Here is a 23141-nt window from a genome sequence, read left to right on the forward strand (position 1 = left end):
GAACGGCCAAGCTGTGCTCTGCTCGCGAAAACGCGCCGTGCACACCACAGGCACGCTGACGCCGCCGCGAAACCACCCGCACGCTGCGCGGGGCGCGGCCGGCCGCGGCAACATGGCGGCGGTTTCGGTCACGAAGTGGTGCGGGACGCCCAAGAGACCGCTTCTAACTGTTCTTTAAAATGCCGCTCAAAGCACACATGAAGTTTCTTGTGCGGTAAATGAGCTAACAATGTGAACGAAAACGGTGCTATAAAACATCATCCGCCCCGCTAGTGAAAGCGCCCATGAAATATCTGTCGGGGTGCTAAGCCTAAGCATCTCCGGCGGACATGCCGGCGGAGCCAATCGGCTGTCTCGAACGCTTCGTAACTGCCGCCATGAGGCGCGCGCCTTCCCGTTGGCGCAATTCGTCGGGCTCCTCCCAGTGCCACGCTCGTCCGCGGGCGCCGAATCGCCGAGGGCGTGAAAATATCGCGCGCACAACGCCGACGCGCGCGAATCGCGTGCAAAAACGCCCTTGTAGTGAGTGAGCTTGGGCACCGCGAGTGAGGAGATGAAAGTCCAGAAAGGACCGCTCGGCGACATGGAGGTTAAAAAAAGAAAGCAGAAAAACGTCACGGAAAGTAAAAAAAGAAATAATCGAAAACTTGTTTTAGTTCTTAGTTTTTTGGTCTGTGTTGTTCACACGAATTTCGGATGATACGAATATTTTTCGCCCTGCCACGAGATTCGTATCATCGAGATTTTACTGTAAACAGATGAGAATTTACAAAGTGCAGGGGGGGGGGGGATAGGGGATATTATGCAAGGTCAGGAAACGGTGACATAGCTCGGGCCGCGCGCCGGCGAGGGAGTACGGCAATTTTACGACGCCTGAATTTGTTTCAGAGCTTATCGAGTACGGCAGGCATATGACGACGCCCGTCTTAGATTTCACGTAGAGTTCATAGAGGCACAGAATTCACATACTGGGAAATTGAAGGTGAAACGTGCGCATGTGGCCTCGCAGGGAATTAACACAGTCTCGGGGTAGGAGGGGGGGGGGGGGGTGTCGTAAAGGGGCACGGTTAAGCCTGGTGCTGCATGTTGGTTGCCAGAAATGGCTGCCCGCTGCCTTTGTAAACAATAGCGCTGCTGTCGGTGGCTTGTAGTTTTAGACTTTTGCGGTGGCAGCGCTGACGCTGCTAAATAGTGATGCATGTGCAACGCGGGGAGGAGTGTGATGTTCAATTATGCAGTCAAAGCCGTGGCGCTACTGATGTTATTGGTCAGTGCTCCCACGATAGCCTTCCAATAGTGGTCGATTTTACATAGCATATTTGTTGTGATGAACAATTTTTAGTTTGTTCATAGTAAATCTGCTATTGTGTAAAAATGAGAGCTTGTTTTTTTATTTTTGTTGTGCAGGCCGCTGCACAAAGTTCAATGCAGAAAAAGGACAAAATATCCATGTTCTGGTTCTTTTAATTGTTATTATCATTGAAGGACGTGCTTTTAGCGATTATCTATCAAGAATGCAATACGTGTCTCAAAATTGCGTCTATCAACACCTGCTCCGAAAGCTGGTTTTGCTGCTCCGAAACGCATTTTTGCCTGCTCCAAAAGCTGCTCCAAAGTGGCCTCAGCCGGTAGCATCACTGCATGGCTTATATATTTGTCACCTTTGCGAAAGCAGCTAGAGCGTCCTATGTAGCCACCCAGATGTGTTCTTGGCTGCAGTTGGGCCAATGCAGTGTGCATTCAGTGTAGCTGTTAGCTGCCTATTCCTACTTGTGTACAGGCTCTAGCACCTGACGTGGCAGCTGTTTTAGAACCTGGCTGTACGTGTGTTTGGCTTCCTGCCAGCCAGATGGGCATTGCTTCTTTATTTTTTCCCCGCTCAGAGGCATTAACTGTGCGCCATTCTACTTGCGCCTATGTTGTGACTGTCCATTGGCTCTTAAAATGTGTGCATATTTGCACCCCGTGAAGCATCAGGGCTGAACGAGGTGCTCCATACCAAAGGGCTGGCTTCGGATCAGTTTTGATCGCCCATGGCAAGCTGTGTTGTGTTCAAAGCACAGTTTGTGTTCTGCTGCGAGCATAGCCAGACTTGTTTCCCGAAAATGACATGAACGTTTGATACGGGGTGGAACGGGAGTTTCAACGCAGTATGTCCATTCAATAGAATGCCTCTGTCACAAGCCGGGGATGTTCTGTACTGCGAAGTAAATTATTAACGTGGAAAATGCGTTGCTGTGGCGTTCCTCTGTTCTCCAGACGGCCTCCTCATCTACTTCAGCCGCTATGGCGAAGTGGTGGACAGTGTGGTTATGTGCAATGAGACTGGCCGTTCTCGTGGCTTTGGCTTTGTCACCTTTCGGGACCCCAGCTGTGTTGCCACTGTGCTGGCCGGTGGACCACACCAGCTGGATGGGCGAACGGTCAGTGGCAACCTCCCCCTTTGCTTATTTGTCCCTGCTTGCTGTGCATTGGCAGTGTAAATCACACCGCGTCCTTTGCCCAGGTGGATCCCAAGTCATGTATTCCCCGCAGCGCTGACCGTGCCGGAGGTGGCGGCGGCGGTGGTGGCGGTAGTTTTGGGGGCAGGGTGAGTGTCTCTGGGTTCCCATTTGGACAGGGCCCCATTACACTTCAAGGGTGTGGCTGTGGCCTGTGCCACAACACTGAGTCGCTTGATGTGACGGGTGTTTTGCAGGGTGGCGGAAGCAAAAGTAGCACTACAAAGATTTTTGTCGGGGGCCTCCCTGCCACGGTGACGGAGACAGACCTGCACGCCTTCTTCTCCAAGTATGGGAAGGTGAGCGTTCCGCCATGTTCGGTTGTGTGTGCGCTTGCTGGTGTTCCCCCCCCCCCCAGCGGTTGTGACGCCCCTGTTCCTCCTTGTGCAGGTGACAGAGACACGGATCATGTACGACCGAGAGTGGCGTTCGCGAGGTGAGTGTCCCCCGCCGTGGACGGGGCTTGCTTTGCCCTCTTCTAGCCGGCTAGGGTGAAGACCAAGACGCTCTTGAGGGAGCCAGACAGTGCTGTTGTTCCGGTTTTGCAGAAGGGTGCAGGCCCCAAACGACTTGTTTCAGTGTGCGAGCAAGCGCCTACAAAAAAGGGCTGCCGCCGCCTTCAGCCCCTGCAAAATGCATTCTTGATGGACGGACCGCCCCCTGGCGCTAAATGGCGTGAGACTGTAGTCAGTAAGGAGCATTAACATATAGGACATTTCTGAGTTATTCTGTCATCGACATAGCCTGGCTGCCAGGGCCCCCAAAACAACCACCCTTGAACTGTTCTCTCTCTGTCTCCTCCTCTCTTTCCCCTTTGCTGCTTTTCTCTGTGTGTGCTCTGTTTTGGGGGGTCGCTGAGTGGTAAGTTCCCCCCACCCATCCCCCAAGTGCAGCCGGAAGTGCCTGGCAGAGCAAAGGCCGAGTGGCCCTACCCCGCACATGAGTCTTTGCGAGACCACCGGGACATTGGAGTGGCGCGCCCAGTAGAGGCACTCACTTGCAATGACAGCACATGCTGGGCTGCAAGGGTAACTACTGGAAACCAGGCATGCTCCTAGCCCACTAAGCAATCCATCCCCTGCATACCTGTGTGTATTGGCCACTGAGTAAGACCTAGGGAAGCGGGGAGTGAGGGTCGCGCAGGGCTCTGCCCGATGCTGCCTGGCTGGCAGAGCTGTGCTGAGGCCCGCCCCTATGTATTTGCAGGCTTTGGATTTGTCACCTTTGATTCGGAAGACCCCGTCAACCAGCTGACCAGTCAGCGCTACGTCGACATAAGCGGCAAGCAGGTACGTTCGGCGCATTGCCAGTGGCATGTGGTGTGCCCAGGTGTGTGTGTGCTAGTGTGACCGAGACCCACTGGTGGCATTTGTGCACAGCCTTGGTTAGCATTTCTGTGAATAAACACATTTGTTAGGGCTACTAAGGGCACATGTTTGTGTAAAAGCAGATTGGAGAACAACATTGTACTCCCATGGCTGCTCACTAGCTTGCTTAATAAAGACCAACCAAATATCACTAGCGCAGAAGGAAACTGTAGTCTCTGCCCGTAGCATAATGGCTTCATACTTTCGGCCAGCTCAGCCCTGCAAACCATAATATTGGAAGTGGTGCAGTGCATATGCTGCGCTACCGGGGCCGTGGTTGCGAAACGGGTTTCTTCAGCTGCAGACTAGGACATCTGAGAGCTGCCCTCAGCTGTCGCACATTGAGAGCTGCCTGTGGGGCTGTTGAAGTGGCACATGATCATTGCCCAGGTGGAGTGCAAGCGGGCCGAGCCCAGCCGGCTGCCCAAGGTTGGGGGCGGCCAGCAGCAGCAGCAGTGGGGATGGGGATCCTCCAACGGCGGTGGCAACTCGGGATACCAGGGTGAGTGGCAACACGTGGTCAGGCCGCAACTGGCACCTGTGTTGTTTCGCTTCCCCTTGCAGCTTCGTGCAGCGGTGGCGGTGTGGTCTGTGGGTCAAGCTGGTCTATCGGTCGGCCCAATTCCTTTTGAGGGAAGCAAAAGCTGACAAACATTTGTTGGGAAAGTGCAATTTTCGGGTTAGAGGCTCTTCGGGGCCAACGAACCGTCCCAGCACGCACAGCCGCGACCTTGCTTGGTATCGTAATCCTTTCACAGGAGGTTGGCCGTCATATCGCCAACGAGCAAAGGTAAAAATAGAAACGAGGGGAGTAAGGAACAGCAGGCAGCGACGAGATAGTGACAGTCGTCGCAGTTTCGGAATGGTGTTGGCTTGCTGCTATTGTCAGGAGCTCGTTTCCAGTTTACAATTACTGAAAACTTCAGTTTGTTCGAGTACTTTAGAACGAAATTTCGTTGCTACATTTTGAAATGCCGATGTAGTACGGGCAAATCGTCGAGGGAGTGCGACATCCCCGCCGGTGAGGAGATCTCCTTTCATGTGCTGCCCAACGACGAACCTCGGTGGAGCAAGTGGCAACGTTTTGTGAACTTTGCAAACTGAGGAGAAAGAGAGCTAAAGGAAGTACGAGTGTGCTCGCTTCATTTCCGAGGAAGTGATTACGGCAGGGACCCTTACGTTAGCTCAATCCTGGGACATGCTGGCGCTCGTCGCCGACTTCGTCAAATCGCCGTCAAAGCGCTCTGACCTTGGGGGGGGAAAAATGCCGTACACACCGCGCATTGACGCTCGTATCTTTCTGGTCGAAGCAGAGAGCTCGCGCAAACGGCTTTCCAACTGGCATAAGCGATACTGCTACTGAAATTGAACTATTATTAACCGTAATAAAAATATGGCACATACGTACCAGTCTGTATTCGTCCGTTGCGATGGGGCTGACGAGGCAGCGGTGCCGACGGCTGAGCGTTGGTCTGTTGTGGCTATCGTGTAATGGTGGCTTTCCGGTCCATCCGCGTATCCCACAACTCCTGCCGCTCGTGAACTCAGAAGCATTGAGCGTTCAAGTGGTGTGAGGTTGTTAAATGCAAGCCCGAGCTTCTCGGCGAGAGTTTTGTTCTCCGGATCAGGCGATTCCATGACTAGGGCTGCGGGTGCACTAGGTTTTACTAGTATTTTTAAAATGGCCGCCGTCTCGGTTTCGGCACGAGTTCCGGTTCCTGTTTGATTCCCGCGTGTGGGTGCTATATGGAGTCGACATAATAAGTATCTGTTTCATGGACCGGCTCGTATGACGCCATTGTTCACGTCACGAAATGTGCAATTTAGCGGGAGATTTAAAATTTTGGCTTAAATTGCCTTATTTCTCAGTGAATAAAGCATCATTTGCTTCCGGGAAAGCGCTTAGGGTACTATGAAACACCTAATCTTTCGAATAAAACAAACTTTTGTTTTCTCTTCATGGCTCCTTTAATACCCCTGTCAAACGTGCCGATTTGAATGCACATCTGCCGAGTGCACTCGAGCTTCCCAAGTGACACTTTGGCTGCGCGCTGCTAAACGACGAAATAAAGTGCCTTTGGCCGTGATGTCAGTGACGATAGCCGGCTTAAATATTACGCAAAATTACTTGAAATCCCCCCTCTCTATCACGTGAGGAATAATGCAAACATTTCGTTGTGTTTGCATTGTTTCAAATCGCAATCGGGGCCTTGCACAAGACCACAAAAAACAGTTGGGACTGCGACAGAACACCGGGGCTGATATCTTCACTGTTATTCACTGCACAGTGAATGACAGCAGATTATTGTTTGGAGGAAATTATCTTAAAGCGTTAAATACAACAGAAATAGGCTGAAGCAGGGACACAATAACAGGGCCACAAGAAACCACCTACGAGAACGGCTGCCATGGAGCAAAACACCCACTAGGCGGTGCTGGCACGTTGTTGAAAGAGGTTATTTTCTTATTTTTCGTTGCTGCTTCAAGTTTTGTAAAAGTAAATCAGCAATATAGCTATAATGAACTTTTAACGTTACTTGTTATCATCTAAACGCTCGCGGTTTTAGGTTAATTTTTCCGATTTTCGGACTTCTATTCACGAGATTACTCACTCGGCGAGCTGGCCCCGGTAAAGTGTGTTTGGGGACCACACTCAGCTTAAAGTGCGTTCCTTGTAAAGTGTTATTCGCGTTTGCCGTTTAGCTGCTCCTGAATGACATTTTAGCCAAGTGCACTCTGTGTAAGTGCACTTAAAGGGACACTGAAGTGAATTTGTCAAGCTCCCGTTTTTGCTGGCACTGTGTAGACTGGCTCAAATTAGCACACTTTTCATCGTTTATCCGGTTGACAAATCGGTAATTATTTTACAAAGCGCGAAAGAAGAAAAACTACTATGCGCGGTTTTCGGCGGCCGCACCAACTAAGCTGTGACGTTGGGAGGAGGGGGGGGGGGGGCGCACCGTGATTGGACGATGCCCAAGGTTAGCAATCAAGCAAGTATCGGTTTCGGTTCTGTAAAACAACATGTTTGACATCCGATGGCGTCGTTGGATGGGCATTCTCAATATCCCACTAATCGTAGTACCGCGCTTCTGCCATGTTTTCGGCTGTAAAATGCATAAGATAAGCCTCCCAGGACGGCTTGGAATCGTAGCATTCACTAGCCGAGGCCTACGCAGTGCATGAACGCCCTCCGCGTCCCCGCAGACGCACAAATGCATGCGCTTTTCCCCAATATTTGGAGCTTGCCTCACTCATGCCTGTATCGTAAAAAGCGTGTTCACACCAGGACAAGGGTCTGTTGGTTCTGGCCTGTGCCCACTGCCCGCAAGCAGTCGGTGCTTATGGCAACAGCACGCCAACGAGAACTCGCTAGCGCGCCAGTGCCAGGCTGCGCGAGTTCTGCGGACTAGTTCGTGGAGCAGTGAACGTTGCGGCCCAAAAAAAGGTGAACTCAGTATAAAAAACATCGGCGAAAAACGAGAACTGTACCTTATAATAATAAAAAAAGAAGCTTGTAACCGCGGGGATTCGAACTTGTGACGGGCAAAACAATTGCGTTGATATTTCTAGCGCTCCAGGCCACACGGCCACGGGCGAGAGCGCTGCCGACAGTGAAAATATAAGGTATATAATGTGTAACCAGTTTACACTTAGTTTCAGTATTTCAAGCAGCTTAGGTGACCATTTGTTGTATTGCGCTCGTGCAGTAAGCGTCCCCCGAGTTTCCACAATAGCTCACGTCTAGCAATTGCATTTCTTAGACGGAAAAGCGTTCGCAGATGCGTAGTCGTGCTGCTGACCGCTGTGCTTGTTCGCCCAGCGCAAAAAAGTGCTTCCCACACCTTAGTTTACGCTGTACGGTAAAAATATCAGTTGATATTTTTTCCTTAGTACTTATATTGACTTCGCTGACTCCCCTTCCCCTTCAAGACGCCTTATATTTTCCTATTGGCGTACCAGTCAGCGAAGCGTCACACGTGCGCTTTTGCAGCGCTTGTGTGAAGCGACCTTGACTTGGAGCTAGATACAGAGTACAAACTAACGAAGTAAAGAAAGGCGCATTCTTCCATTCGCAAACGTGTTGTGGCTTAGTTTCAACTGATCGAGCGAATTGCCATGACCCGTCAGCGGCCGGCGGACTAAACGTTGGGCCGACTGACTCGGTCGCAGAAGGTCGGCGAGCCGTGCAGTAGCGCAGCCAATTGCCAGCTCCTCTCCTGCTGACGTCACACGTAAACGCCAAAGAAAATGGGTGAGAGTGCAGAGAGGAGGACAGCATTTTCGAATTTATTTTTCTACTAAATAAATTCACGTAAACGCGCTCAGAGTGGTCGAAACAGGGCCTAGGGACTCCGGACTACAATTTGCGCTCGTAATCCCGCATTGTTTACAAATCACTTCAGTGTCCCTTTAAATAGGTACGTTTGACAGGGGTATACTGTCTGCTGCATTTTACATGAACAGTAGTATAATTACACAGTAATGTGCTTCGCGTGGCTGCTAACAGAGTCCGACAATTCTTGGTTGTAGTGAAGAAAGCATATTTATCCCTTTCAGACGCTACGTACACAAGTGAGTACATTTCAATCCAGCGTTTTTTTTTGCTAAAAGAAATACCAAAACTGAACGTTTTGCTAGATTAGCATAATTTTGTATCCTCCGTCTAGCTGTGAAGATTTCAGGCCGATCTGGCGGCTAGTAAGATTTCTTCGACTGTAAACAGAAAAAATGGCGATGCATACGACGGCTTTAGCAGCTGAGCTTCTTCAACTCTTTTTCCTCAATTTCTTAAGACTTTTGGCCCTAAAAAATATCGAAACAATGCATATCACACAAATATATACGTATGTGAAAATGTTCAGCTCTACTTGACACTCCTGGCCTCTGTGATGCTATGTACACACTTCTGTACATGTCTGTAAAAAAAAAAAAAAAGATTGTGTTGGGGTTAGTAACCTGACAATTTCATCTTATTTGGTGAAATACATAGCACAGAAACAGCAACAAAAATTTTATTGTGGGGGAAATAGCGAGCGGCGTCTGAAAGGGTCTTTTGAGTTGACAGTAGTGGTCGCCATTTTGATGCTGACCGCGGTCACTCAGATGAAGCTCAGGTGAAGCTTGAGCCCCCTTCTCTGGGCAGCCCAGTGACCCGTCCCACTGCTCAGACGTTTTTACTGGATGGGGGGGTCTCTCGGGCATCCCCCATAAAGGGCATAGGCGTGCGTTGGCTTGTGACCATACCCTTGAAACTGTGCCTTGTAATGAGCAAGTGTTACTGTGTTGCGCACGCCAGTGTTTTTCTTTTCTTCGGTGTGCGGGCGCAGTGGCACAAGCCGTGCCATGTACGTGGTGCAGCGGCCATGTCCAAGGCCATTTCCAGTGTTGCCAAGCAAAAAAGTTGACAGCTAAACTTCTCAGTGAATACCACCTAGGAGACTGACTGGACTGGACTGGCTTACTCACTACCCTCCCACAAATCTGCCACCAGCACTCCCTCGCACTAGCCATTCACCACTCACAGTCACCGCTCACTCACATTTGCCACAACAAAATGGTTTTGAGGCTTACCCTTCACCACAAGTGCATACACTATGCTCGTGCTGAATTATTATACTCCCTATAAATCATTGCAAACAAGCCAAACTTACCAGCTGAAGCGCAGTGGCATTTAACTTCCTTTTTTCATTTATATTCTACCCAAACACCTTTGCCTTGCAAAGCGCCCAACTCACCCAGTATTGTGGCCGAATTGAGTGGTGAGCTGGTCCTGGGAGAATCTCAACAGGTCGGCCACCACTTCGACCTGCAGGAGATCCTGGATGCCTTGGCCAAGCTTGCCACCCAAGTTGCGCCTGTGATAGTGGGAGGAGTAGGGGGTGGGCAAATGAGAAAACAGGACACAGCCAAGGCAATGAAGTAGATTCGGCATTTGACAAAGATCCACTATGAGAGCTGAACGGTGTTCTGTACACACACTTACGTCATAAAGTGAGCAAGTATAGTGCTGTGGGGAAGAGAAAAATAAAATGAAAACAGAGTTGGGGGTGGTGGAAAGGAGGCAGATGAGGCTTTAGGAACGGTAAGCGTTTGAAAGAAAAACCGAATGAAATAAAAAAAAGAAATGATGATGATTATGATTATGGAATTTAATGCGACGGAACTACACAGGTTATGAGGCACACCATAGTGAAGGACTGTGGATTAATTTTGACCACCTGGGAATACAACTTGTGCCAAAATCTCGAACGCATGGGCGTTGTTGGTGGCCACCACGGCCGGGAATCAAACCAGCGTCCTTGGGATCAGCAGCACAACACCTTAGCCACTGAGCTACCGTGGCGGGTAAGCAAAAGAAAGAAAACTAAGGGGGGTCGTCCATCCAGCACGGGGAATATAAAATATGGATATAAGATATGCTATATGGAGGATATAGTAACCCTGACCACAACGAAAGTTTGCATGCAGAGACTGCTTTTGAACTTTCCGTTTACGTTATTGTATAAAATGCAACGCAACTTCCATCACATTTACGCAGAAAACACCAATGTGCCACAAAGCCATAACAAATACAATAAATCTTTAGAGTGAAATAACAAAAGGGGATGATTTGTAGCACTCTTCGCATGTGGCTGCTTTTAACGTTCACCTGCCTTTCGAACAGGACCTGACTGAGAATGCAGCAAGAGAGAAAGGGAACTGAATGCAGATGTTACAAGTGAAGCTTTACAATGGTACTGTGTTACACCAGGATAAAAAAAAAAGAAGCTGAAGGAAGAAGAATTGCAGAAAATCTAGTCCAAGCAAGAAAACTGCCAACAGGGCAAATGGAATGGAAGTTAATGACTTGAATACAGGTACGGGCATTCACTGAACATTTATGTTAAGGGAGAATGCGGCTTCCAATTTCGGAAAAATGACCCAAACATCGATTTTTTTGAAACCCACATGTTTAGCTTCTATGTTTTGCGTTGTGTGCGTTAAAAAGGTTTTCCTCGAAAACTATAGCAAAGTGGCATACAAATACTCCTGCCAGCCTCAAACCCCAACCTCTAGGGCACACCACACCAGAAAAGCTCTCCAGAACATCGCAGGAACTTGATAACAGAACCTACAGTCAACTCACATTACCAATAAATATCTCAATGTAGTTGCATAACATCCAAAAGCTACTAGAAGCAGGTAGATTTCTATAAAGCACAATAGCAGCATGATTGTGCCAAGATGGTCACCTCCAGGGAGAAGGGAATTATAAGTATGGGAAGACAGATACAGTGGAATCTCAATGATACAATTCTGGGTGATAGGAATTTCGGGATGATACGAATTTCTGACAAGTCCCGGCGAGATTGCATTGTTTGCAATGTGGAAAATTTCGGCTCTTACAAACGGACCTGCGCGGCCCGGCGGATGATACGAACGAGCCGGCGAGGCACACGACTGCCGAACGAGCAAGCAACGACGACGTATGGGTTCTCTCTACCCTCTTTGTCGCTCTTTCTCCAGGAACGGCCGGGGTGTTGTTTTCTGCACGCAAAAACGCACCGTGCTGACGCCACCGCGAAACCACCCACACGCTGCGCGGGGAGCGGCTGGCCGCGGCAACATGGCGGAGGCTTTGCTAGCGAAGTGGTGCGGGGCGCTCGAGCGACCGCTTCTAACCGCTCTCTAAAATGCCGCTCAAAGCACACACGAATTTTCTTGTCTGGTAAATGAGCTAATATTGTGGGCGGAAACGGTGCTATAAAACGTCATCCGTGCCGCTAGTGAAAGCTCTCATGAAATATCCGCCGGGGTGCTAAGCCTAAACATCTCCGGCGGAGCCAGCCGGCGTCTCGAGCGCTTCCAAACTACCGCCATGAGGCGCACGCATTCCAACTGGCGCAAGTCATCACGCTCCTCCCACTGCCACGCGCGTCGCATGTTATTTTTTGACCGAGGCCACGAGGCACAGGTGGCGTGAAATAGTCGCGCGCGCAACGCCGATGCGCATGAATCGCGTGCAAAAACGCTCCTCCAGTGAGCTTGGGCACCGTGAGTGAGGAGATGAAAGTCTAGAAAGGACAGCTTGGATCTAGAAAGGACGACATGGAGGTTAATGAAAGCAGAAAAACGTCAAGGATTTCTTCACGCGAAAGTAAGAAAAGAAATAAACGAAAACTTCTTTTAGTGCTCAAATTTCTTTTTGCCTGTGTTGGTTCATACGAATTTCGGATGATACGAATATTTTTTGCGATCCCGCGAGATTCGTATCATCGGGATTTTACTGCAACAGAAAAGAGGGCTGAGATTAGAAAATCCAGAGGCAAGGAGTGGATTCGTACATGTCACATTTGGAGGGGTTAAAAGTTTATAGGAGAGGCCTTCATTCTGCAGTGCCAATAAAAAGGCTGACAGGGTGACGGTGATAAATTAAGGAATCAAGGTTTGTGTGGCATATCACCCACATCTTTAAAGAAGGTAGCCAAAAACCCCTTGAAATGGTCAAAGAAGCCTCTTCGCTCATTTTCTTTCAGAATCTAGCAGAACATAAAGGCCTGCAAGGATAGGAGTGTATGTTTTACAAATGTTGACAGCACTAACAAGAAACTTAGTCACAACCAAAGCAATGACAACTTCATCACCGTCACTGCATTTCTTTGGGGGTTTCCTGTAGCTTAACTGGACTAACCTTCAGATGTGCCCTAGGATGCAAAATTGGTTATATGGGAAGAAAGAAAATTGTCCTTGTCTGTTTTTTAGTAACTGCCAGTTGTCCACCTCTCCCTACACCAGTGTTCTGTTGCAGGCGACAGGCACCATATGCTTCATTTTGCAAATAACTTGCCCACTTAACAATTTGAGGGCTTTTGCCGTACGTGTACTGCGGCGGTTTTCCGTCCCGCAAGGTCTTTGCCGTACGGGTACGATTGCGAGCATCCATTTGAAATTTCGCGCCATATTAACGATGAATGCTGCTTGGGAGGTGCTGCCACCTCCTGGGACTTACAAGAAGGGTTTGAAATTTGATTGTGCTACCTTCTTGCGGTGAAAAAAAAAAACTCCCTGGCTTCGGCGCGTTACAGCATCTGTACGTGTCAACGCGTTTCGTGGTTTCAGTTTCGCCACGTGATCGAATCGGAGGCGCGCGAAACTTGATCGGCGCTCGCTATCAGGGGCGGTGGAAGTTGATTTCTATCTATATTGCCGCTGCGATTAGCTTGTTTATCACCGGCGCGCATGAGTTATTCTAGCTCTCCTCGTTTACTGGGTTGCCTTCGAGTTCTTAAGACGCACGGCAAAGCGGCGATATGGCCCAACGAACTGCCCGCTCTGATGACACCGACCGCGATGACTCTTCTGACTCTGAGTTTGCTCCTTTCACCGAGTCTGAATCGGAAGACAGTCTTTCTTTGGAAGAAGACAGCTCATTTTCAGACATGCGCTTATGGGTGCAGACTGCGATAGGGCACTGTGCGTAGACCCGTGTTTCAAGGAATACCACACTCTGAAATACTATTGAACATTTTTCAGTTCTAAGTGATGCTGACGCCAAAATACTGTTCCTGGTAATTTTTTACCATTTAATCCTGACTTTAGACATTTTGTACATTCCAAATCCGCAATAAACTAATTTGACCACCAGGGAAAGTTTTTTTCAAAAAAATTCGACCCTCAAAGGGTTAAAACACAAGAAGGCGCATTGTTACTTGTACTACACGAATACAAGTAATTTAATTTTCTCTACACATTTTTTGGGTAACTCAGTAATACTGACAGCTTGTTTTAAGGACACAACAGCATGGCAGTACAGTCAAACTCCGCGATAACGAAATCCCATGACTACGAAGTTCCTGCGGCAACGAAATATTTTCAGATTCCCAGCAAACGTCTATAGAAGCCCATGTATTTCATATCTCTTGGTAAGGAAATCTTCTTGGACAGCAAAATTCACTGCAACACAGCTGCCATTTCGTGTACCAATGTGAGGCTAGCAGTGTCCACCAAGTGCTGAAATGCTTTTTTGGGCTCAAGTAGCATAAACGTCTGCCAAAGTGTGCTTGAATGGCCGCTGTTGCGACTGGCCACCCTAACGCAGTCACCAGTGTAGCGACGTTGCCTTGCTCCGTCCGCTATCGACACGGCGCAGAGCAGAGTGATGAAGTCCTCGAGCCGACGAAGAGTTGAAGCAACATTTACATACAGTATGTACAGGGTAAGCAAACGTTACATGACTCGCACAAAGGCGACAGCACCCTTTCACTCGGTGCCTCCGAAGAGTGCCGCCGGAGAGAAGCCGCCGAGGAATGCCGACGATGAGAGCCTCCGAGCTTGTTTTATACCCCGGGAAGTTCGTTGGGGCCCCGAGAAGATCGAATAGCTCCAATCAGGGCTCTCGCTGCCTGAAGTTTGAATTTCGACGAATGGTAGCGAAGCGGTGAGTCAGCTGCGCCGCCAATGGGGAAAGGGAGGGCGATGCCCCCGCCGTCTCCGTGACCTCGCCTCCAGGCGTAGCGACATGCCCTTATTAGGTTGTTCTCAGATGCGGGATTCGGCCGCACCGCCGCGACGAAAGGGAGAGGCGCCTTGGCGGTTTGGACGAGGCGTGACTCAGCCTCGCTGTCGGCGCGTCGCCTCGTGCAACGCATTTGGGCCAGGCGCACTGGCACAACACCGCCACCATATTTGTTTACAAAAAGACTGTGCAGCAGGTGGCCATAGAGGCAACCTCGCAGTGACACTACCAGGGGGCGACATAATTTTGGTCAGGGTGGTGGCTCCCGGCACGGCTTTGGCTTTGCTAGCCGGCTACCGCTGAACAGCACACAGGCGTTCATTGTTGAAGGGACGATCGGCCTATTTGCTCTCGATAGGACTCCTCCAACAGCCCAAAATCGGAAGTTCCTATCGCTACAAGATAGGCAGCCATCACTGCCCAAGTCAGTGTCTCAAGTGGAAAAAGGGAGGATAGCACCGACAAGTCTGGAACCACGTGCAGGTTGCTCTCTACCACTTTGAAAAGCAAGGCCACCACTCTATAGAGGCACACCTGCACAAAACAAAACAGTAACAGCTGCGTGATCTCCGGACGTCGACAAAGCATGCTGACTTGGTTTTGTGAACAGCACTAGGGTGTCTCGATGCGCGCCCGCTCCGTTGATGTCTCGATGCGCCCCCGCTCCGCTGAGGGTGAGGACAACCGCGTCGTCTGCTAGCGCGACCGCCATTTTCTTGCATCCGCTCGACGCGGGGCGCGCGTTTGCTGCGTGACGCGCCTTGATAGTGCTGGTCTCGCTAACAGTGTTGGCTTGATTTGGCTTTACTTTTGATATACATTCCTTTTCTAGGGTAGATGAGCAGGGAAGTACGGTTTTGGTGAAGGATTCTCCATTTTGAGATGATTAGCGAAGGTATGGTGAATGCCTTTCTTTTTTTACAATACGTGACACGGCGGGCAACTTCACGCCGTCGTTTTCATACCGGTGCCGTAAACTCGCTGTCGTTGCGTTTACATATAAACATAGCAGAAAGTAGGCGAAGTACACGAAGGAAGGGAACTGCTAGATATTCAAGTATGAATGTCCGGCACGCTTACGGCCACTGAAACTATTATGCGGTACTTACATATATATGATTGCCTGGCGGCAAACTGTCATGAATGCACTGTGCAATCTAAACATGATTGATTGATTGATGAACTTTAACGAGCCTACCCCACATAGGTAATGAGGCGCCGTAGTTTAGGGCTCCGGATTAATTTTGACCACCTAGACATCTTTAAAGGGACCCCGAAAAGCTTTGTGAAGGTGGCAACCAAATGCATTCAGGTGGTAGAACACATAACGGGGGATTTTTGAGCCAAGTGTGAGCCCCATACGTTGTACAGATAATTTGTAAACAATTTTTTAAGATCGCCTTTTTCAGCCGATGAGCGCGACGCCATAACGAGCCGACAGCGGATGACGCAACGGTCACCGCGGCTGACGCAACGGCGAAGGCGCCCCCTGATTCGCCCAATCGCCGGCGAGGTCGGCCGCCGGCGGCGTCACTGCCATTGGCTTCCGGCTGCTCTTCCTCCTTCCTGCGCGATCCCGAGGCAAAGGCGGGTCCGCAGCGATTGACGCGTGCCTAGGCGCAGGAATGTAGCTAGCGCAGAACGGAAGTCGAGCGTCGCGATGTCACATGGCTATTCCAAGTGTTTCCAGCGGCTCTGAAGGAAGCAGAGAGGGAGGAGGAGTCGATCGGCAAGTGGGGAGAGGTGCATTTAATTGCTTCTGGCGCAGCTAATACTGAAAGTAGATAAATAATTCCAACGGCATTGCATCGCTATATTGGGGCTACGCGACAATACATTCCTTTTGTAACTTTTACAGAAGGCTTTTCTGGGTCCCTTTAACATGTGCCGAAATCTCGAACACACGGGCGTTTTGTATTTTCGTCTCCATCAGAAAAGCGGCCGAGAATCGAACCAGCATCCTTGGGCTGCAATCTAAACAAAGGCTTACACGGATGTATGAATAATCATTTAATACCTTGAAGCAAAAATACACTATGTACAAACTGATGGAAAACATACTCCACTGCTGTTGCATAACACATTATCTACAAAATGATAAACACCCTTCACTGCAGTTGTAATACAGGTAATGATCATTACGCTTGAATGTTTTCGAACTTGCTTTTTGAGGTTTTGTAGTGCGTTCTTAGCATATGTGCGATGTTCTTGAAGTACGGTGTATCTTCTTTCCAGGTCTTCAAACTGCTTGTTCAACTCAGCATAATCCCTTTGTGTCTCACTAGCAGTGAGAGTTTCATTTGCTGAGAGTTTCATTTGGAATTCCAGCATTCAAACCTGTGACACCTGTGCTGTTGAGTTGGAGGTTTTCCGGTGACGTCTCTTGTGATACCATGTGAGTTGACTCGGGGAGCATTTCCGCTGTCTGATGATGCGTGAGGTTCTTCAGCAGGGTTGTCCACGTCTTCATTGTTGGATGTGGGCTCAGGCTGCGTTCGGTCTCTGGGTGGCTTTCGCTGCTTTGGAGCAACTGGAAGCAGAGAGATATGCAAACCAATGGTCAAATTAAACACTAAGTTCAGGGAAAGCACGGTAATCAAGGGAACGGGAAATCAAGACAAAGAACAAAGCGGAAACACTGCATGGAAAGTGTCTCAGCATTTGCACTTGTAATAATTAACCAGGTCGAGCGATTGTGCATTTTCCAGTGGAAATGGATTAAGTGGATGCGTGAGGTTAGGGTTGTTGCGTGGGCTGATCGAAATTACAATTGAATAGCTGGAACTGACTCCCGATATGAGCAGGAGAAGCAGCATTGATACATGTACATATTTACTCCCGAGAAATAAGAATAAATGACATGAAATCAAGCAACTCGAACAAACTGGCATCCACGCGTAACTGCTCACATCCGCACATGATTCACAAAATAGAGGTGCAATTTCTTTTCACCTCCATACGCTACTTTTATGGCATGATAAGCGAGAATAAATGTCTTAAATATCGTAATTTTTGCGCCGAAGATTTATAACAGACCGTAAGTTGAGGCAACGCAGAGAAACACGAGCATAACGTGTCGCATGCAATTTTACGCTTCGGGATATTCACACTGGCAACAGTGGGCTTTTCGTGATGCGCCGGGATGACCCTTCGGGACTGAGAAAGGTCGCACATCTTCTTAGAATGAGCACCTTATTTCGTGATACAAAGTGAAATGGCTGAAGATGCAAAGCGCCACACTTTTTATGTGGGCCCTCCGCTTTAAGAGGTAACATCCGTTTGCATCAATCAAATATAAAAAGGCCGCTAAAGCATTATGAAACCTCCGACATAAACACATAAAACTGTTCGTCTGGTATCTAGAAACAGCCACACAGACAAGCTGACAATAGCCCCAACTGAATTTGGCACTGCTGAGAAGCCGGGTACTTACACTGCATATGCAGGAGCTGTTCGTCGGCTGCCACTTGTCCCGCTTGATCTCCACCGCCCACAGAAGCCGCCTTTTGGGTCTCTAGGAAACGAAAACATCCTCCAGACATTTTTAGCGCTGTTAGAACACTAGGGAACGTAGCACCCGGGCATTTTGCAAAGAGACTTTGTGAAGAGCGCCGCTTTTCGCGCGCCTAGCGCTGGAGTCGGCGGGGGCGGGATGCAAGAAAATGGCGGCGGCGCCTCCCGAGAACCGGTCTTGGCGGCGGCGACCCTTTCAAAGAGTGGCGCCACCCTCCGCGGAGCGGGCGCGCATCGAGGCACCCTAAACAGCACTGGAACAAGGTGCCACTGTGTGGCGAAATTTGTCAACAAGAGAAGCTGGACTTCACTTGCATGCTCGGTCCCAAGGATCGAGATAGAAAATGTGAAGAGCAAAGGTGTCGGATATTTTGGATCCACACGATTCGGTCGTTCTCAGGCATGAAGCGACGACTAGCAGTGAACCACTTGTTGTAGTGTGAGAGCCGAGCTGTGAAGTTGTTGCAAGGTATGGCTTACAAAGTAATATAACTGACTTTCGGAAATAAATAGTATTCAGTTTGCGGATGCTTTTCCTTTAGTTTATGTTTTTTTTCCCGCAGCAATAAAATTCTCGCAAAAATGATTTTTTTTGCATTCCCCGGTGGTTTCGTTATTGCGGGGTTTGGCTGTACATGGGAACTGCGGAGTCCATACTGCTAATGAGGCCCGAGTTAGTCTGACTGAACGGCCTCTTTCCCCGCATTTTTTTGGAACAGGCCTGTGCACACATTTTTGGAAATGACCCGAACTAGCTTACAGATCATGGTTTACAAACAATGGCCATCCTTGATTCACCTGACCTGGATAGCCAGATAGACCGAACACATTGGAAAATTGAGCCCTGGATTTTGTACTAAGCAGTCCATAGAAAAAATGGGGTATATTATAGGGGAAGCCCCACATGATTCGCGTCCACTCTGCTCAGCCTACAGTGTTAAGATGGCAGCACAAGTGCCTGAATAGAACACAAAACGTTCCTTCTCGCTTTTGACGTCACCAGCAAAACGTGCCCACTACTCACAGCTTGTGAATGGGAAGCGTGGCAAACAGGATGGGCACCGCGCTTTCCGTGAGCACCGTCTGCTTATTGGGCTTGTGCAGGCCGCAGGCAAGCTTTGCTAGCACCTGCATGCATCGAACACACACATCTTGCTCCTGTATTCTTTGCAAGCTGAAAGTTCGAAAGTTCTGAAAGTTCGAGGACAAATTTTCCTTTTCTTATTGTTTTCTAAAACATGCCTGCCGTGTGGCCAGGAGTGTCAACGTGTGGAAGTGAATCTGGAAGTGAGTCCACAAAAGCAGGCGCTTGACTGTGGGTTAAGTAGGATGGTAACACACCATGTTTAGACTGTGCCACAATGACACCTTTCATTCTTTCTACAAGAAACCGTCATGGCCAGAGCCCTGGACATCACAGGGGTCCTTTGGGCTTCCACCACACCCCTACCCCAAACCCAATGTTAAATAAAGTGGCACTACTACTACCAGCCTTTTTTTAATGAGGTACTTGCTTAAAAGGGCAACTGAAGAGATATGTAAGCATGGTCTAATTATGCGCAATACATATACGTAAGGTTAAGCTTGTGGGTGTGTAGTTTTTGGCCAATTCCCACATTTCTTATTTTCATAAGGAAAATATGTTTAAAAATGACATCTTCACCCAAATTTGGGGAATCACATAAAACACGAACACAACATGCTGGGGACTGAAATTGTTTCATCAGCCCTATCTCATTCCACTCCTCAGTCTTCCAGATTGACCACTACTTGGTGCTGCTAAGCTTCATACATTCTCCATCGTTTGTGAAAGTATACATCGCTCACTCACAAGTAATTTTTGTTATCCTGATTTTCTCCTAAGCTCACTAACTCCAATCTCGCTCTCACTCCCTACATGCTGTTTTCACAATAAAATTGCATGCAACTCCACGGAGCTCGTCTAGAAGTTTTTTCCTACTCAGTGCCCATTTTCACCCAGGCACACTCATATCACTGACTCATTTCCTTAAACGGGCCATGCAGACAAAACACATGTTCGGTTCATTTGATAGATTGCCTCGTTAGGATCTTACTGACACCACTTTTGCCGCACACCTCACTCAAATAAGCTATATAATTAGGAAAAAAGGAAATGGCCATGCGTACCACCAGCTCATTTCCTGCAACAGAACCTATGATGTCATATGCCCAGCTGTGCGATAGGCTGAGGCTGGCAAAAGCAAACGCAAATTAGTCAAGACCTACAAGCTTTCCAAACGAGCTATTTTCGCTTAGATGTAATGTAACGCGTATTCATCTTACAGCAGTAAGAATGGTGGGGTAAACAATGAAAGCTACGAAAACACACATAAACATAGAAGTCCCGATGTGCACTGCTATTGGTACTGGGAGCACTGTGCCTTTTTTTAGCTGCACAGCAGCCTGCCGCTTTGGAGTTGTTTTACACGACACTGGCCAATTGGCGTAAGCGACGCTGTCTTACGTGAGCCTGTTTGTCGAGCATACCCCATGTTTCACGAAACAATTACTTTCTACCATAACAAAAAAATTCTCTCCATCTTCCCGCGAGGGGTACCCTGGGGTGATGCGAGGCATTTCACGGGGTTCAATTCGCGTTTCCGTTATGTCGGTTACGCAAATGTGGTTGAAGTGTAGCGAACCCTAAATGATGCTCAATCACACGTAGATTCGCTGGCTTCGCTGGTGCTAGCATTTCTCTTATCACATTGGCTGGAGCTGGTTACGCTTGCGTCAGCGAACGCGGTAGCAGGCATGTTAGTGTCCATTTCAACTCATCGGAGCAGCAGGTGGAGGAGCAGTCGGAGCAGCAGCAGCGAGAGCGGCTGACGGAGCGGCTGAAAAGCGCCGAAAGCGCGCCGCAGATGCCGCGGTTATATAGCCACTCCGCGAGAGAGAGTGATGAGAGAGAGACGTGCATGCGCGCTAACGCACATGTGGCATGGCGAGGAGAACGAGAGAGTGGCATGGGGAGGAGAACGCGATAACGCAGCTGGCAGGCGAGGGGGAAGGAGGAGGGTTGCGGACGCATGCACGCCGGATGGAAGGACAGGCCGAGTGTAAGAGATGCCTTGCATCTAAAACAAGCCAGGACCAAATACAGTCAGAGACGACAAAGCAACAGCAGAAAACGGTCTGCAGCTGACTATGGCAGCACCATCTGGGAGGACTGACTGCAGAGCAAGGCTGCTGCAGAGCCTAATACAAACGCACTGGAAGTTCGTTTGTATACCCGCCTTCATGACTTCATGGCACGCATCACGGAAATACACGATTTCGTGGGAGAATGAAAATTTTAACCTAAACTAATTAATTTCTCAGTGAATACGGCATCGTCTGCTCCCGGGCAAGCACTGGGCCAGGCATTATAAAACACGAAATCTTTCGAATAAAACAAACTTGTATTTTGTCTGCATGGCAAGGCTCATCGAAGGTTGGTCCCTCCCTCATACCCACGGTTGCTCAGGCTAACTGAGAACTACACTCATGAAAGCTAACTCCCATGCCACTTTGTTCACAAGTGCTTTGCTCTTTCACTCTAGCGTGGGCTTGCTGATTAATGATTTAGATCTGCAGCAAGCAAAGAGAGGGGGAAAGAGAGCAACACGGGATTGGACAGCAGACAACTCCCGTGTGAAGGTTTCTCGCCTCGCAGTACAATTTCTGCAAGTTTTGTCACGTGCTTTTGCTTCGGTTTGCCAGAAAGGGTTTATTTTCTCAGAAAAATACTGTAATAACTCATATGTGACACAAGTTTTTGTGCACAACTTTTGCTACCTGATGTTGGCCTTTGCATTCCAATCAACAAATGTGTGACATGTGACATGTGTCTGGCATCTGGCAACAAACTGTTTCACACAAACCCCCTCCCCCTTCCCCCCAAGTAAGCATGTCAAAAACAGAAAGCTCAAAATGTTGGGACCTTTACTGTGTTTTGGGCACTATCAATGAGTACCACAGCTGTCTTGCTTATAGAGACAAAAAAACCAAAATGACTATACATATATGCCATTGCGGCAAATGAAAATATCACCCCATTGTCTCAATTAATCCATAGGCCTCTACTAGGGCCAACCTCAACCCCCGGGTGTTGCTTCGGAGCGTAAAGCCATAATCTAAACCTTGAACTCTTTTAGTACAGTAAAAGCATCCATATGTGTGCAGCTACTTTCCTTTTTTAACATTCTTTTTCGAAAAACTAAGCAGAAAAAAGTATACACACTAACACAAGCGCATGCAGGTCAAAAAAAAGACCAGCACGCTAACTTGCTTGCAGTTTGCCCCCTCTGCACTATGTGTAACACGTATTACTGCACTTGCCAATATGTCAGGAGCGCGTCAGGGTTTCAGTGTTGGCTTTTTATGGCGTATTTCTACTGCTTGTCCAGCTATTCCTGCCACTTTCCGCATGTTCCTCGCCCTGGAAATGCCTCTTCGCACTCCCGCTTTGCTTGTCGCCGACTCAGACGGCCCACCACACCTTAGGTTTGCACAACTTCCCTAGGCAGGCTTCCCTGCAGGTGCCCTGTGGCACCGTGGCGACAACTATGCAGTTGTGACTGGAAAAGGTCACTGCGTGTCATGGAGGACAAAACAACCGTTTAGGCTCTAAGCTCAGTTGTGTACCATTTCCGGTACCTTGACAAGCTTGCCACTGCACTTATTGGGGCACATAATCTACACGAACTGACTAGCTTTAGAATGTGCCCACATGTGGGAGCTGAGGGAAGAAAAGATTTTTGTCAATTAAAAAACTGAACAGGATGAAAGAATCGAGGTTTCTTGGCTTTATCAGCAGCAGGTAGCCTTCTCATGAAACAACTCTCACTTCTAATCTACTAAATGAAAGTAAATTTTCTGACCTATTCACATTCCACCTTCGTATTCTCATTCTAATGGAGTTAATTGTGTAGATACTCTGACGTGATAGCAACGTCAACGTGGCTTATCCCAAGTGGTGTGACCTATAAGGCAAGCAGCAGGAACGCTGCCACAAACCTTGTTGTGTGCAATCCCAGCTGAGCAGCGGTAGCCTGTTTGGGCCTAGACGGCAGCTCGGATCTGCTCCGTGAGTGCCGCAGCCCGTGCCAACAGGGCGTCGGGGCAGTCGGGGTCGTCAATTTCGGACAGCCATGCAGCCAGGTCTGCCTCTGCAATCCGGAGACGGATTCAGACGGCTAATTAGACGGAATGAGGCGCATCACGCGGTGTAGTGAAGCTGCATTCCCACCAAAGTTCGCG

At 48.8% G+C, this 23141-nt stretch overlaps 2 protein-coding genes and 1 long non-coding RNA gene across 14 annotated transcripts in view; 1 reads left to right on the forward strand and 2 right to left on the reverse strand.

Annotated features, from left to right (window-relative positions):
- Positions 1 to 23141, reverse strand: part of Para (sodium voltage-gated channel paralytic) — a 376926-nt gene that overhangs the window by 228011 nt on the left and 125774 nt on the right. The window lies entirely within an intron of this gene.
- LOC144167661 (uncharacterized) overlaps positions 1 to 23141 on the forward strand; it is an 84746-nt gene that overhangs the window by 32451 nt on the left and 29154 nt on the right. For 2 of the 3 annotated variants that reach the window (XM_077696851.1, XM_077696852.1), the window contains exons 3-8: positions 2260 to 2423; positions 2507 to 2590; positions 2699 to 2800; positions 2892 to 2937; positions 3708 to 3790; positions 4259 to 4370. In XM_077696851.1, the coding sequence (XP_077552977.1) occupies positions 2260 to 2423; positions 2507 to 2590; positions 2699 to 2800; positions 2892 to 2937; positions 3708 to 3790; positions 4259 to 4370 (591 nt within the window). Of the gene's footprint in view, positions 1 to 2259; positions 2424 to 2506; positions 2801 to 2891; positions 2938 to 3707; positions 3791 to 4258; positions 4371 to 23141 lie in introns of all 3 variants that reach the window. The other variant, XM_077696850.1, reaches the window with a different exon arrangement.
- Positions 16388 to 23068, reverse strand: LOC144167660 (uncharacterized). The gene is made up of 3 exons (XR_013322078.1): positions 22899 to 23068; positions 17800 to 19007; positions 16388 to 16896 (listed from the first exon to the last, which is right to left on the reverse strand). It is a non-coding gene; the product is annotated as an uncharacterized LOC144167660 (long non-coding RNA).

The sequence above is a fragment of the Haemaphysalis longicornis genome, unplaced genomic scaffold (assembly GCF_048455015.1).
Source record: "Haemaphysalis longicornis isolate Haplotype H1 unplaced genomic scaffold, Haemaphysalis longicornis Haplotype H1 scaffold_2, whole genome shotgun sequence".
Lineage (NCBI taxonomy): Eukaryota > Metazoa > Arthropoda > Arachnida > Ixodida > Ixodidae > Haemaphysalis > Haemaphysalis longicornis.